The 15927-nt window shown below is 40.0% G+C and overlaps 7 protein-coding genes across 7 annotated transcripts in view; 5 read left to right on the top strand and 2 right to left on the bottom strand.

Annotated features, from left to right (window-relative positions):
- The window catches only part of LOC104822510 (CRIB domain-containing protein RIC5-like), a 1079-nt gene extending 487 nt beyond the window's left edge, over positions 1-592 (top strand). The window contains exons 3-4 of the mRNA XM_010553760.1: positions 140-159; positions 212-592. Coding sequence (XP_010552062.1) covers positions 140-159; positions 212-592 — 401 coding nt within the window. The remainder of the gene's footprint in view (positions 1-139; positions 160-211) is intronic.
- Positions 593-1451: 859 nt separating this feature from the next.
- LOC104822238 (60S ribosomal protein L44) lies at positions 1452-3063 on the top strand. Its single transcript, XM_010553381.1, has 4 exons — positions 1452-1558; positions 2398-2577; positions 2715-2789; positions 2884-3063. Exons 1-4 carry the CDS (start codon positions 1556-1558, stop codon positions 2941-2943), a joined length of 318 nt encoding a protein of 105 aa, XP_010551683.1. The 5' UTR covers positions 1452-1555; the 3' UTR covers positions 2944-3063.
- Positions 3064-3481: 418 nt separating this feature from the next.
- Positions 3482-3793, bottom strand: LOC104822239. The gene has a single exon (XM_010553382.1). It carries the CDS (start codon positions 3751-3753, stop codon positions 3565-3567), a length of 189 nt encoding a protein of 62 aa, XP_010551684.1. The 5' UTR covers positions 3754-3793; the 3' UTR covers positions 3482-3564.
- Positions 3794-4030: 237 nt separating this feature from the next.
- LOC104822240 lies at positions 4031-7977 on the top strand. Its single transcript, XM_010553383.1, has 3 exons — positions 4031-5801; positions 6202-6824; positions 7144-7977. The coding sequence occupies exons 1-3, from the start codon at positions 4182-4184 to the stop codon at positions 7664-7666; spliced, it is 2766 nt and encodes a 921-aa protein (XP_010551685.1). The 5' UTR covers positions 4031-4181; the 3' UTR covers positions 7667-7977.
- A 643-nt stretch (positions 7978-8620) lies between these two features.
- On the top strand, positions 8621-10846 carry LOC104822235 (peroxisomal membrane protein PMP22). Its single transcript, XM_010553377.2, has 7 exons — positions 8621-8836; positions 8973-9071; positions 9224-9325; positions 9586-9661; positions 10243-10313; positions 10425-10510; positions 10601-10846. The coding sequence occupies exons 1-7, from the start codon at positions 8765-8767 to the stop codon at positions 10650-10652; spliced, it is 558 nt and encodes a 185-aa protein (XP_010551679.1). The 5' UTR covers positions 8621-8764; the 3' UTR covers positions 10653-10846.
- Positions 10847-10984: 138 nt separating this feature from the next.
- Positions 10985-11916, bottom strand: LOC104822234. Its single transcript, XM_010553376.2, has one exon. It carries the CDS (start codon positions 11515-11517, stop codon positions 11107-11109), a length of 411 nt encoding a protein of 136 aa, XP_010551678.1. The 5' UTR covers positions 11518-11916; the 3' UTR covers positions 10985-11106.
- Positions 11917-14349: 2433 nt separating this feature from the next.
- On the top strand, positions 14350-15155 carry LOC104822509 (glycine-rich cell wall structural protein 1-like). The gene has a single exon (XM_010553759.2). It carries the CDS (start codon positions 14382-14384, stop codon positions 15153-15155), a length of 774 nt encoding a protein of 257 aa, XP_010552061.1. The 5' UTR covers positions 14350-14381.
- Positions 15156-15927: the final 772 nt, after the last annotated feature.

Genomic DNA, 15927 nt, shown 5'->3' with positions numbered 1-15927 from the left:
TTCCTCTAACCCAAGCTGGGTATATATATATATATATATGCATATAGATACACCTATACATATACATGTCCATAGCTGCATCTGAATAAGCTCCATATACATCCATTTACATGTATCTCAAGATTCTGTGTTGAAGTAGTTGCAGAAACTTCCATGTATGTATGCCAAAGAATCAGACGAATGAGTTGGGGCGATTTCTGAAAACTTGCAGATGAACGTGTTCAAGGCTCCTTGGTCAATGTCTGAACGCTTTGATGAGCCAAAGGAAGGATCAAGCAGAAAACCAAACAGTTCAAGGTATTACCGAACCGAGAAACAGAAGGGAAGGCGAAAATCCTCGACAGGGACGAGCAACTCACCAGTGGATTCTCCGAAAAGGATCCTCGGATCAACAAAGCAATCAAAGCGAAACACAGGAAAACATAGAGAACAGATCTCGGGTTCGGGTTTAAGGTTACCATTGCAGGCGGAAGAAAAGTCTGCAGAGTCGAAGCATTCGAGGCAAAATAAGTCGAAGGGCTCAAAGGAAAACGATATTTCGGTGAGGGGTGTGTTCCCTTTAACGGATCTTAGGACTTCAACAGGAAGATAAAGACATCAAAAACCTGAGTTTGTGTCAGAACATAGGAATCTCCAGACTGTCGGTGATCATGACTGCAATCTTTGATGCTTTCTCATGGCGTTCACACTGTTTTCATGCCGTAACCCTGTTTGCTTCATGGTTTTGGTGTCACAGAACCGGGAATTGAACTAAATGCGTGTATATATATATAAACGTAAACCCTAGCTAGGCCACACTCTAGGGTTTCTGATCTTGATAAAGCATGCTCCCATCCCATGGATAGTGTCTCCATGCAGAGCATGTTTTATGGCAACGGATTCTGAGGATTTGGTTGTCAAAAAATGATGAGTCGTGAGTTTGATCTTGTAATGTATCTGTATATACGGAATGTTGTCTATTCACATAGAAAAAGTAAACATGAAACTCACATACAGAAGTTGCTTGGAACAAAAGTAATCGGCATTTACCCTTTTATAAACAAATTGTTCATCTTCAAGATAATTATCTTTATTATTATTTCAGAGTAATAATTATTACACACTTGAGGGCATTTCAGAATTTTCATTTTAATTTTAAAAGCGTTTTATTAGAGTTTAACGCCGGTTTTGGTCGGTTTGATTTGATTAAAAAAAGGGTTATATGAATATTTAAACAACTCTTATTAATAAACCAAACTAGACCAAATAAAACCGATGGTATACTATTTTTTTAGTTAATACAAAAATAAATAATATTTTTCCCTACTTTCAAAAAAATGAATGAATTTTGCCTAATATTGGGCTTAGAATGGAACACAAAATGAGCCTTATAGTTCGCTTTACAGCCCAAAGCCTGCGAGTTAGTAAAAGGGTAAATTCGGTATTGACTAAATAGCGTTAGGGTTCCTGAAAAAAAAAAACCTAACCGCTATAAACTCTGTTTCGTCATACGTTGCCAGCGGCGCAAAGCGACGAACTTTTTCCGGCGCGGCGAATCTGAATACGATACGCGAAAATGGTAAGTGTTCTTCTCTGGTTTCTGCGAAATGCTCTCATGAGTTCCGTAATGCTTTACTTTTTGTTAGGGTTTCTGTCTGGTCAGCGATGTGTTGAGGATGAAGTTTTGGAGGAACGAGTAACGTTTTTTGGATCTGTGTTATTTGTTTTTTCATATGCGTCGGAGTTTTTGACGGTTGGTTTCTTCTGTGTCGTTTGTTTCTGAGGAAAGAAAGGGAAAGCTCAGAACTTTAGTCTTAATTCCCACTACAGAAATCTTGTGGATTCACAGAAACAATTAGGAAGTAAATACTCTCTCAAGCTCACTGAGGGTACCCTGAGATTTGTTGATGATCAGTTTCTTCTGCTGAGGAAGGAAGGGAAAGCTCAGAAACTTTAGTCTTTATACTTGATTCCCATTTCAAAGTTCTTGTAACTTTTGAGGGTACCCTGATATTTGTTGATGACCAGTTTCTTCTGTCTCGCTGTTAGCCTGGGGAAGAAAGGGAAAGCTCAGTACTTTAGCCTTCTTACTTAATTCCCACTTCAGAGATCTTGTGAATTCATAGAAACAGCCAGAAAGGAAGATGTTTAATCAAACTTTTGAGGGTACCCTGAGATTTGTTGATGATTGGTTTCTTCTGTCTCGCTGTTAGCCCGAGGAAGAAAGGGAAAAGCTCAGAACTTTAGTTTTCTTACTTAATTCCGAGTTCAGAGACCTTGTGAATTCATAGGAACAATCGTCTGTTCTAGGATCGCTAAATTTACTAACTGTTCTTGGGTTTGATTTGTTATATCTATCGTGTTTGTGATCAATGCCTTTTGCAAGTCGATGCAGTATTTGATTTTTCTTGTTTTTAGGTGAACGTTCCAAAGACTAAGAAGACGTACTGCAAGAACAAGGAATGCAAGAAGCATACCTTGCACAAGGTGACGCAGTACAAGAAAGGAAAAGACAGTCTTGCTGCTCAAGGGAAACGTCGTTATGATCGTAAGCAATCTGGTTATGGTGGTCAGACCAAACCCGTCTTCCACAAGAAGGTAAATGAGAGATCGATAAAGTATTAGATTGGAGTTACCATAGTAAAACCAGAAGGCTGACAAATTTTCATGGCATGGTTGCTGTAATGTGCGATGGGGTTTTGCCCGAGTGACTGATATTTATAACTTATGAACAGGCCAAGACAACAAAGAAGATCGTCCTAAGGCTTCAATGCCAGAGCTGTAAGCATGTTTCCCAGCATCCTATCAAGGTAAAAATGAAAATTAATTTTTTTTTTAAAATCTTCTGTGCTGTCACCAGTGTCAGTCTCCTAACATTGCAACCCTCTCATGTTGTTGTTTCAGAGGTGCAAGCATTTTGAGATCGGTGGAGACAAGAAGGGAAAGGGAACATCTCTCTTCTAAGCCCCCTTCTTCTTTTTTTCTTTTTTTGCAGTTTTCAGAACTCGAACCAATCGGTTTTTGTTGTATTGCCGCCTTGAACTTACATGTCGGAGCCATAAAGTGGTGGTTTTGTTCTTGATATGTTTTGACGCTGGCGGTGATCCATAATTTTCATATTCACGTCTAAAAGGGATTTGATTTTATATAGAGCAACAGTGTATTGCTTGATCATGGATTAATCAGAAAATTGCAATTTCTAACTACTGAAAGCATATTTTAACAAAGTCTAGATCCTTTAATGCGCAATAGAATCTTTCCTTCACTTTTTCGATCGATGACGTTGTATTGTCGTAAGTTTTGATAATTATACCAAAAAAAAAACACTTGCAAAGACCAGGCCAAATCAGCAATGCATATTACAACATAAACTCAAACAAGGGATAAGTATATTATATATATATATATATATTAAACCAATGGATAAAACAATACATATATCAGCCAGAAACACACACACACACACATAGATATATGTGTGTGTATATATATAGCAATAATGTGGGTGATTGGATCATAAAAATAATAATGTGGGTGATTCAACAAGGGATCCATAAATATAAATATATATAAATATATTAAGGGTTACTTGGAAGCAAAGTGGAGATAGAGAAAAACAAAGAGCAAGACGACGGGGAAGAAAAGCAGAAGCGGAGGAGACGGCGGAGTAAGGGGCCCCATCACCAGCGGTCCCACCAACAGCACCGCCGCTACCATCGCTATTGCCACCATTCCGCCTATTCCCACCCCCGATTCCGACAACCTTTTCCCCATTACCACCTTTTTTTCCGACCAAATCTTTTGTTTTTTCTTGTTGTTGCTGTTGCCCTAATTCGGGTTATATAGAGACGAGGGTTCTTCTTCTATTGGCTTCGTGCCGTTTCCCTTTGTTTTTGTATGGACACAACGTTTCACGTCGCATGCATTCGACCCGTAAACTAAACTACCCATGCACCAAGACGCTGCGTTTTGATCCAAGCGTATCAAAACGCTGCGTTTTATTCCCCCTCGGAGCAAAATTCAAAATCTCAAATTTGAAGCTCTCATCGTGTCCCGCCTAGAATGCAAAAGCCGACAAATTTGGGAGCTTTCTCTTGTCTCCTCGTCTTGTCATCGATTCATTCATACGTTTTCTTCAAAATCACCGATTTCCAGAAATCTTTGGAGACCGTAAGCTGTTTTTCTGCCCTGAAAGTTTCCCGATGTCAGCTCCGTCGAGTCGCCGTCTCAAAGATGCAAATGCCGGTGGCGGGCAAAAACCGTTGCCCGGCCAAAAGCCCTCGAAGCCTCTGACCCCAGTTTCGATTTCTAGGCAAAACCCTCGTCCAGCTCTCCAGAAATCGTCCTCCTCGAAGGAGAATCCCCGGCCGAGTTACCGGTCTTTTGGGTCGACCCAGAAGCCGGTGCTCCGATCTGTCCCACGCGTGGAGAAGTCCGCCATCGGTGGTGGTGGTGGAGAAGACGGATGTTGCGGCGGAGAGGGTCGGGTTAGGTGGTCAACATCGTGCGGTCCAAGAGGTAGGAGTCCAAGTCCATCTGATTTGATCAGGGTTTTCTCGGATTTGAGAAGGGAAAAGGGATCTAGGGTTTCATTGGAGAAGGGTGAATTGAGTTCAGATAAGAAAGCTAGGTATAGAAATTTGGGCGGCAAGCGGGTAGAGAATGACAAAAAGGTTAGTGATACATTGTGCAAATCGAGTAGGGTTTGCGAAGAAACAGAGGAGGAAAGTAGAATTAAGACGGATTTAGGCTCTGACCCTTTGAAAGCAAGTAACTTGGAGGATTCTAGCACAAGAAGAAGTTCGAGCTGTGACCTAAAGGTGCATGCTCTTCTTGGATGTGAAAGCAAATCTGCAGTTGCTTCGAAATCTGTTGGTAAAATGGAAAATATTGGGAGAGGTACTAATTCAGTTTCAAGGAAAAAATCTTTGGATAATGGTGGGAAAGTACTGGAGATCTTGAAAGAGAAGAGAGGGGTTGAAGGAACAAGTGGGCTTTCAATCAAATACCAAAGCAAGCTGCAGGAGAAACTTGCTTTTCTTGAAGGAAAGGTTAAGAAAATCGCATCCGATATCAAGAAAACAAAGGACATGCTGGACTTGAATAATCCAGATGCATCGAAGGTGATAATCTCTGATATACAGGAGAAAATCTCTGGGATAGAAAAGGCTATGAGCCATGTTGTAAGTGATGCGGATGACAAGAACAATTTGCCTAGTCTAAGTTCTAATGAAGAGAAGAAAGAACCGGGGGATAATGAAAATGAGATAGTGGAAAATGTGAAATCTTCAGTTAAAGGATTGAACAATGAAGAGCTAGAAGACAGACTTTTTCCTCACCAGAGGTTGCTGAGGAGCAGAACACAGTCGAAGACGATGTCAGAAGTCTCAAAGAACCAGGATGTGTCAGATTCAGTTGAATCCAGTATGGAAATAAGGGTTGAAGTAAATCCATTGGATCATACTGAGGAGAATGGCAAAAGTGAAATCACAATTAGGAGTGATCAACCCGATTCGAAGCATCTGGAAGTGCAACATATGGAAGTAGAAGAAATGTCAAAGAAACGAGATTCCTCTAAACAGATCAGTGTCACTTCTAAGCTAAATGAAATTCTCAGAGCTGATGAAACCCTTGAAGAATTTGATGATGAAGGGGATAGAGAAGATATGGAGCTTGAGGAGATTGAAGATGCATGCATGTACCGCCTAAATGAGATTGGAGCAAAAACTTCTACTGGAGGATGGTTTGTGTCAGAGGGAGAAGCAGTTCTTCTCGGTCATGATGACGGTTCATGTTCCTATTACGACATAGCAAACTGCGAGGTACTATGATTTCATATGCCACACGGATATGGTTCATCTAAATGTGTCTGTTCATGGAATATATGTCTCTCCTCTGATATTTTTTTTTTGTCTCTGTTCTGTTGGATAAAATTGTATAATGTCATTTGGGAATCTAAATTGAACTAAGGCTAAGGGTGTGCTGTATAGATGTTTCTTGATTAGATTTATATAACATGAACCATGCTTTCCCTGTTAAATTATTGGCTTACATCGATCTGCCTGTCCAAATTTCTAGGAATTTCCTTACAGAAAACACATATTTGCTTGATATATTATGAATTACAATCTCTTAATATGCTAGGCATATGTATGATTTGACTGAACTTCATCTGCATATAGATTGTCATTTTTCAGTTATTGTGTGAAATTCCTTTTTCAGGTGAAATCGGTGTACAATCCTCCAATTGGTATCTCACCAAACACTTGGAGGGACTGTTGGATAGTTCGTGCCGCATGTGCAGATGGCTGCTCAGGCAGATATGTTGTAGCTGCTTCTGCCGGGAATACACAAGAATCTGGATTCTGTTCATGGGATTTCTATACCAAACAGATAAAAGCTTTCCACATTGAGGACGGAGCCAAAAGAGCTGATCATTCAACAACAGTTCTTGCTCCTTTATCCAATAACACTCCATATGGTATGAACACTGTTGCTTGTTCATTGGCACCAGAAGCTCGACAATGGTGGTACAGACCTTCTGGACCTCTTATAGCCTCAACTGTGAGTTCCCAAAGATTGGTTAGGGTTTTTGACATAAGGGATGGAGAACAAATTATGAGATGGGAGTTGCAGAAGCCTGTGTCAGCTATTGATTACTCGAGCCCTTTACAGTGGAGGAACAGAGGAAAAGTCGTCATAGCAGAAACTGAAGCTATATCTGTGTGGGATGTAAATTCCCAACATCCTGAAGCACAGCTAACCATTTCATCTTCAGGGCGAAAAATCTCAGCTTTTCATATTAACAACACTGATGCTGAACTGGGCGGAGGGGTTCGTCAAAGGTAAAAAAAACATCATATCTAGTTTAAACTCTTTTCTAATTCTGCTATTGTGTCTTTGATCTCATAAATTAAGTGGATATTTAGGCAATCAATGTATGGTTTAGAGCATGTTACCTCTCTTGTTAAGACCATATCATAGTACTACTGTCTGATAAACATCTGAGCATGTGGTCGAGCAAGATAGATGCTTTCTCTGCTATTTCATTGCTGAAATCTGTTGTCCAAACAATAAAATCATGCACATTGATTCTCAGCTAGTTGTTGGTTACTTGAGATGGAATGAAGTGATTACATTTTGTTTTCTCTTGGAATAATGCAGGGTAAGTTCCTCAGAAGCTGAGGGCAATGATGGAGTATTCTGCACTATCGATTCAATAAACATCTTGGATTTCCGTCACCCGACTGGAATTGGTGCTAAAATACTCAAACTCGGTGTTAACGCTCAATGTATATCCTCTCGTGGTGATTCAATATTTCTCGGCTGTGCAAATTCGAGGTCTACCGTTAACAAACACCCGGCTTCTCAGGTGCAGCAGTTCTCCTTGCGAAAACAACGTCTGGTAAGCACATACACTTTGCCAGAATCAAAATATAACTCACACCACTCTGCTATAACACAAGTCTGGGGAGATACAAGCCTTGTCATGGCTATCTCTGGCATGGGGCTTTCTGTATTTGATTCTGCAAAGGATGAGATGGTTCAGCCTTTGATGAGTGATTACGAAAACGTTAAGGAAACTATCGGACCAGACGATATGTATTCCCCTTCGTTCGATTACTCAGACCGTCGTGTCCTTCTCATCTCAAGAGACCGCCCTGCATTGTGGGGGCCCCTCCTGTAAAAAAAAAAAAAAAAAAAGCAAGAAGCTTTGGCTTCAATGGTGTTTTTTTACAGGGTCTTCAGTGAAAGAAACGGAACTTGGGTCTGATGGTTTTACACATCTAGTTCCTTATCTTATTCCAAGTGATTTTTCAGATGGGTAAATCTATAGTGGCTCGGGCAATAAACTAGAGGGAGTTCCTATGGTACAGGACTTCTGTTTTATCAGCTCATGTGTTCTGTCAGCACAGCTTGTGCTTCTGTTGTGTGTTTCTTGTTTGCTTGTCTTCAAGACAGTGATTAAGATTAAGATCTTTGTTGTTTGTAAATTCAGTTCCATGTTTCTGAAATCTTACCACCGTGAATCTGTAGCAGTGTTGGAAATCCATGACTCCGTCACAAAATTACAAAAAGTATTTGTTTTTTAATTACCAAATGACAATGTATACATAATTCTTAAATAAATGTACAAAATTAGTGCAAGTCCAAATAAAAATAAATATCTGATAGTTTGTTCAGGTGTAAGGCATTTTTTAGAAAACGAATCTATTATTTATTTATGATTGGGGTGGTTGAAATTGTGAACAGACAGGTCTAGACCGGAATTCGAAATTACATAGCATGATTTTTGAAGTTATATATCAAAATTAATATTGGTAGTTTATTGGTTATTAAACATGGTTTAGGAATTTTGACAAGCTACAAGCAAAACGCTAGCATGAGTCAGTCGGCTTTCATTTTCACCAAATCTAAAACTAACAAATAATGTTATTCTAAATTTAAAATAGACCGTCGTTATTGGCTTCTCATCGTTTATTTTTTCTTTCTAATTATTTCGGACCAACTATCGATTGATATTGGTCCGATTCGTTCTTAGCTTTTCAGACTTCTTGGTATATGTCGGAATCGTATATTTTCACTATCTACACGTTTTCAATTCAAAAATAAAATATTGAGATGTATAAATGATGTAATCCTATTAAAGCACAAACTCCATCGGCATTACAACTCCCTCTGATTATATCGAATTTATCTAAATCTCCTCCTAACCTCCTTCCGATCTCCGGGCGCTCTCTTCTCGAGCTGAATCTGAGAGAATCAGACAAGAAGATCCTCGACCATGTCTGACGCTGCCAAAGACGTCTGGAGAAAATATCTGATTCAACTCCAAGCCCACCCTTTGCGAACCAAGGTCTGTTCTTTCGCAATACCCATGAAAATTTGATCATGTTTCTCTGATTGCTCCGCTCGTTTCATGTTCAATTGGGTTCTCAACCTTTTCCGTGTTTCGTCTGTGTTCTCGTGATTTAATTGTGGCTGGTTTTCAGGCAATTACTGCTGGGGTTTTGGCTGGATGCAGTGATGCGATTGCTCAGAAGATCTCTGGGGTTAAAAAGCTTCAGTTTCGGAGGCTTCTTCTCCTTATGGTATGTCAAGTTCTGTTTGGTAGCCGAGAAAACGAAAGAAACCTACCGCGAGTTTAGAGAGAGAGAGAGAGAGAGAGAGATTTGATTTCTCATTACTGTTTCAAAATGTTTCCCTGACGTTTTGGAAGATTTGATGTGAATCTGATCTGCAGTTGTACGGATTTGCGTACGGTGGGCCATTTGGCCACTTCCTCCATAAATTGATGGATGCTATTTTCAAGGGGAAGAAGGACAACAGAACAGTAGCAAAAAAGGTCAAGTCTTTTTTGTTCTTTCCCATCCCCCCAACTCTTTTGTTCTGTTCTTCCTCCTGCTCTCTGATTTCCCTCTTCTTGTTTGGCTCCTTGATCCGAACTAGGATCCGTATAATTTGTTTATCCATTGAAACCCATTACTGGTCTGATTCTCTTGTGGCCCTGAACTTCTTGATGATCATAATTTTGTATCGATTCCTGTTTTGTTTCTGAACAATTTTTGGACCAATGTTGATGAAAAGATGCATCTCTTCAAGCAGGTTTTGTTGGAACAACTCACGTCCTCTCCTTGGAACAATTTTCTTTTCATGACTTACTTCGGGTTGGTGGTCGAAGGTAATCTATGGTCCACATCTGAGTTCTTGCTTTGCTAACTTTAGGACACTGTCTACTTCTGCTAAACTTGTTATATAGAGCTTTTCATCTGCTTCTATGTTCTGAAAGAAATGAAATAATGGGTTTAGTTTTGGCAAAGATGTGAACATTAGTCGTCTTTCTTCTCAATTATCACACTTCAGAACAAGATCCTGAAAGGATTTATCAGAAACCTGAAGCACCCTTTAGGTTTAACAGAAGGGCTGAACCCTAATCAGCTCCTATGGTCAAGCATGTTTCCAATTTAGACATACAAAGTTCATCAGCTTAACCTTTATCCTGACCGCTGAGGATCAAAATTTTAATTGTTGAGCTGTATGCATGCAAGCTGTTACGTATCTGTAGGGTTCATGTATCCTTTCTTCGACCCAAGAACGAAGGAAAGGAAATGCCGATGGTTCTTGCCATCTGAGTGTTCATCAGTCTCTTGTGTTCTTTCTTATCTTCTCTCTTGATTCAGTTTCTTGTTTCATGTAATCTCAAACAATCTGACTTCGATCCACCACTCTCGAAACCGAAACAACTTCTTGCTGTTATTACAGGTAGGCCGTGGAATCTCGTGAAGCACAAAGTTCGGAAAGATTACCCTTCTGTTCAGTTAACTGCATGGAAGGTACAGAGCCCGAAAAAACCATAGCATCCTTTTTTCCAGTTTAATCATAAGACCAGAGAGAGAAGTATTTTCACACTACACAACACACACTTGCTTCTGAAATCTCTGCAGTTTTGGCCTCTTGTCGGATGGATGAACTACCAATACGTCCCTCTCCAGTTCCGCGTCTTGTTCAGTAGCTTCGTCGCCTCGTGCTGGTAAGAACACTTACATGTCTGGAAACAAAACTTGTCATCAGATTAATAGAAGGGCTTAACAATGGCGTATTCCTTCTCGCATACTTTCAGGGCGATTTTCCTTAATCTGAAAGCACGGTCTGCAGTGATCAAGAACGCTTAGAAGGCGAAGGAGGTGCGAATCTTGTGGTCTGAGATCCATAGAGAATAATTTGGCTAAGTAGATCCAGTTTCTTGTACCCCAAGTTACTTTGGAGATGATTATGGAATACTAAATTACTGATGGGTAGGAAATGGACGTAGGAGCCAAGTTAATCAAAGATACTTGACTATTATTTAAAGTAATCATTTAGTTAACTAATTATGTCGGTCCATTTCATTGCATATTTGCATTGGACAATGTGTTGATTTTGTAGTTAATTTAGTTCTTAATCATGTCGGAAGATACCGTTGATCTTCTCCCGTCTGTGATTATAAAAGATGATAATTTGTGGATTGGTTGGATCAGATCTTTACTAATTTACGACTGAATCTAAACAATTCAAAAACAACGGAAATGAAAAAAAAAAACACGTAACAACAACAACAACAATGACAATAACAACGACGTCGACACGTCACATCTGGATCCACCTAGCAAGTTGGGAAGGGTTCACCACACCGGGGACGTGGGTCCCATCTATCTTCAGCACACTCGCCACGTCAGCATAGCTCTGGTTAGCCTGCTTCCTTCCCGGGTCGGCTATTATTGGGTCTGGTCGACCCGATTCACCATCGCAGAGCAACCGAGAGGAGGCTGCTCCAGTTGCGTCGGGTCGACACGGCTCGAGCTTGTGGCCGAGGAGCGTGCCATTGGCGAGGAACTCGTGGGCCATGTACCCGGCCAAGAGCCAGTTCGACGATTCCGGCTCCTTCATGGCTCTGTAACTGTAACAAAGAAACCCACTGTCGGTCTCCTTGCGTTTCCTACACGCGCCTGTCGCCGTAATCCCAAGCGCGTGGGGCTGGCGATGATGATGATGACTCATTTTTCTCCGTCTTATATTGATAGCTTCCAGATGACGCCACGTGGACGGTGGTGAACAGATACCAGGGTATATCGGTCAATTACACGAACACGTAAGGGGTAAAAACGCCAAATGATTTTCCCTCGGACTAGAATCGTCGAATCGAAAATTGGCGGAATAAGTACCAAAAAAAATTAGGGCTAAAAGCTCTAAACATAGGGAAAAAATATTGAAACGGAGTTGAAATTAACGTAAAAAGAAGGATCGGTGATCGCCGGAAGCGGCCGACGGATCTAAGCGTACGGACGGTGGAGAAAAGATAACGCCACCGGAGATCGGCGGAGGAGAGAGGATACGATAGGGAGATCGCCGGAGGAGAGAAAAAGGGGTCGAATAGAATATCACAGAGAAAAAAACGGAGGTGTAGCAGCTTAAATATGGTGGAGTGATGCACGACTAACCCTGTTTTTATAGAAAATTCCAAATATGCCACTCCATATATTATGGGCCTTATTAATTGGGCTTGGAAAATGTTTATGACCCATATGATATCCAATCCAATGAAAATCCAATCTGACTCATGGGAAAAAAAAAAGATGGAAATATTTATTCTTGGTTTCAAAACGACCCAGAAATTTACGCTTCAATGCATCACAAATAACAATTTAACACGCTTATCTACGGAAATAAAAAAGGGAAAAACCCTAAAAATTTCTGAACTTGCAAAGTACGGAAAAAAAATTCCTGAACTTGCGAGGGTACCAAATAATTCCTGAACTTGCAAAAAGTGTCTAAATAAATCCTAATCTTGTTAAAAAGTGTCAGATGAATATTTGACCAATATTGACTGAAACTCAATCCTACGTGGATTGTGATGTGCGGAGCCACGTCAGTTTTTATTTCCACGTGTGCAGAAGTTGGTTTTGATAAATCTGTTTTAGGAAATAAACGGGATTGTACTGAACCAGGTTTCATAATATTAAACCGGGAAAAAAACAAACCCTAATCATCAGCGGACCCGGAGGAGCTAACCTCGAAACAGATCCCGATCCGGAACCCGACCCGCTCCCATGATCGCTGTGGACCGAAGAAACCGACGGTCGGGGAAGTGGGTGTCCTCGCCTCTCGTCGGAGTCCGAATCGAAGCCCGCGAAATCGTGGCTACAACGCGGAGTACCGCGCGTGGGAGTCACCGCCTCATCGAAGCTGGCCTTATTCTCGCCGGAGATGACTTCCTTGTTTCTCTTGTCGGCTCCACGAGGACTCTGGTTATGGTTATCGTCTTTGGTTTTCCCAGACTTTCTCGCCCACCAAGCAGGCATTTCAGAGAGAGGGAAAAGAAAAAGTGGACTCTAGATAGAGAATTCAACGGAATTAGCAAAATTCCGGATCGGGATCTGTTTCGAACGTTAGCTCTTCCGGGTCCGCTGATGATTAGTGTTTGTTTTTGTTTTTCCGGTTTAACATTATGAAACCCGGTTCAGTACAATCCCGTTTATTTCCTAAAACATATTTATCAAAACCAACTTCTGCATACGTAGAAATAAAAACTGACGTGGCTCCGCACATCACAATCCATGTAGGATTGAGTTTCAGTCAATATTGGTCAAATATTCATCTGACACTTTTTAACAAGATTAGGATTTATTTAGACACTTTTTGCAAGTTCAAAAATTATTTGGCACTCTCGCAAGTTCAGAAAATTTTTTTCTCGCACTTTACAAGTTCAGGAATTTTTAAGAATTTTTCCCAATAAAAAAACATATATTACAAATAAATATATTTTGTGGCTAATACACTTGACGACGAAATAATAACGATTTTTTTTTTCCTTTTTTTGTACAGTCGAAAAATTAGATCCAGTATTGTTTCATTTATTTTATAATACAAAAGTTTACCAAATTTTTTACCCAATTACATTTCACAGAGATAAAAAAAAAGTCCAATAGAATACCCTTTTCATGTTTGGATTTGAAACCGAATAAAAGTCATTTCATTATTTAGCAATGCTTTAGCAACAAAGGATTTTCCAATTTTATTATTGTTAGAAAAGGTGAAAATAAAATAGATGGATGGAGTTTATAGAGAAAAACAAATAGTAGTGTAATTTAATTGCGTTTCAATTTGAAATTCAATTCTTTTTTTAATTCAAAATGAGATCGGTCGTGAGGGAACAAAAAGATAAACATTTTTTCTCAACCAAATTTTATATTTTTTTTATAACGCCCCCAAAATATTTACCGATGACATATTATGCACGAAATCATAATAGCTGGCCCTAATTTATTATACCTTTCGCTTTGGACCGTAAGAAACCAGACACATTTATCGCATGTTCTGCATTTTATGTAATTTTTTGTTCTATTTTTAATCTTGATTAGGCGGTGAATGTTGTTGAGTACAAGACCCTCTCTCGATTTTGCTTAAATAATAAAAATAATATTCGTAAGTAGACAATAATTATTTGCAATATATATATATACTTATACATGACGGTTCTATGCTAAAATATATTAATAATATTGATTAAGTGTACACATGTATTTGTAATATCGATGTAATAGATAAAGTATTCAATATCATATTTACGTCTGAATAATTGTATTCACCTCGTATTCACTTGGTACAATGTAAGTCCAAAATATATATAATCACTGTGAGGGGATTAATTTTTCTTTTTAAATTTTACAAGTAAAAAATAAAAATCATTTACAATTTGCGGAAAGCAGTTGGTCGTTGGAGCAAATCAAATGCGAAAAGATTTAATATTTGTAATTATTACAGAGAGTACAGATTAATTGTTATATAAACAGCCTATAATGGAGTTAGGGTGATCACCAGAGCATTGAGAATATTACTGTAGTTTCTATTTGGTGAAGAAAAAAATGGCAAGTGTCGTGAACGGAGTTGCTCTCTTGGCTTTGTTATGTCTCAGTGCTTTCCTCGTGAATGTATCGGCGAAAGATGTTGTGAGTGCGAGCAAAGAAGATGAGGACGAGAAGACGTTCTTAGGAGGTATCGGTGGTGGAGCCGGAAAAGGCGGCGGCTTTGGCGGCGGAATCCGAAAAGGTGGTGGCTTTGGTGGCGGAATCGGAAAAGCTGGTGGCTTTGGTGGCGGAATCGGCAAAGGCGGCGGTTTTGGCCGCGAGATCGGTAAAGGAAGCGGTTTTGGCGGCGGAATCAGCAAAGGCGGTGGCTTTGGTAAAGGTGGCGGTTTTGGTGGCGGAATCGGAAAAGGCGGTGGATTTGGAGGTGGGGTCGGTAAAGCTGGCCGCAGCCGAATCGGTAAAGGCTTTGGATTTGGCGGGGGGATCAGCAAAGGCGCTGGTTTTGGTGGCGGAATCGGAAAAGGCGGTGGATTTGGAGGTGGGGTCGGTAAAGCTGGTCGCAGCCGAATCGGTAAAGGCTTTGGATTTGGCGGGGGGATCAGCAAAGGCGCTGGTTTTGGTGGTGGAATCAGCAGCAAAGGCTTTCGATTTAGCGGCGGAATCAGCAAAGGCGTTGGCTTTGGTGGTGGAATCGGAAAAGGTAGCAACTTTGGCGGCGGAATCGGAAAAGGTGTCGGCTTTGGCGCCGGAATGGGCAAAGGTGGCGGCTTTGGTGGAGGAATCGGAAAAGGCGGTGGTGGGTTTAGAGGAGGAGGAGGTGGCCACTACTGATGAACTCAAAAAGTCTCTACGTTGCATGGACTGCATGGCGTTACGTCCATATAGCGTTTGATATTTGAGCGTGAATTGTTAAAGCCCTAGGCTTCGTTGTCCTTTGTTTCTTTGTATTACTCGGAATGAGTTTTGTTTCGGCTCATTCCGTTATTAAAATGAAAATGAGAATTTCCTGAATTTTAATTATTACTGTTTTAAAATAACATTACGGTATTTCGTATGAAATTCATCTTGAATTTGAGTTTATTTGATAGAATCAAGACAGACATAGCCGTGAGAAATCCGATCCGTGGAAAGTTCTAGAAACTCTGCAGAATATTCTTGATTGATTTTGAAATTCAAATCGAATTCTAATCTGTAGAAAATCTATCAAATATAATCAAGATAATATCAAAATAAAATCTAATTTAAATTTTAAAAATCAAATTGATTTTATTTTGAGATTCTTCCCTCTACTATTTGAGTTAGTTCATTCTACACGGAAAAAAAAAAACAAGCATTCTAGAGGAAAAAAAGAGTATTCACATATTTGATCATATCTCTTTCAGAGTTCGCTTGGTATTTGGACCGTGTTGTATCCTAGTGAAGTTTTAGAGGTGGCATGGAAATCGAACTTAAGGAAATTGTGTTTCACAGGCCTCGACAAAATAATTTTTTATTTCTGATACTTATCTGGAATCGTTTGAATTGTCGGAGTTTTGTCGTCGTCAACAACCGTCGTCCCCAACAATTCATTCATTGTCGTCTTAGTGCATTAATGCTTCAATAA

Source organism: Tarenaya hassleriana, unplaced genomic scaffold (genome assembly GCF_000463585.1).
Source record: "Tarenaya hassleriana unplaced genomic scaffold, ASM46358v1 Cleome36, whole genome shotgun sequence".
NCBI classification, from domain to species: Eukaryota; Viridiplantae; Streptophyta; class Magnoliopsida; order Brassicales; family Cleomaceae; genus Tarenaya; species Tarenaya hassleriana.
Note: the sequence above shows the minus strand (reverse complement) of the source record. Positions and strands in the feature narration are given on the sequence as shown.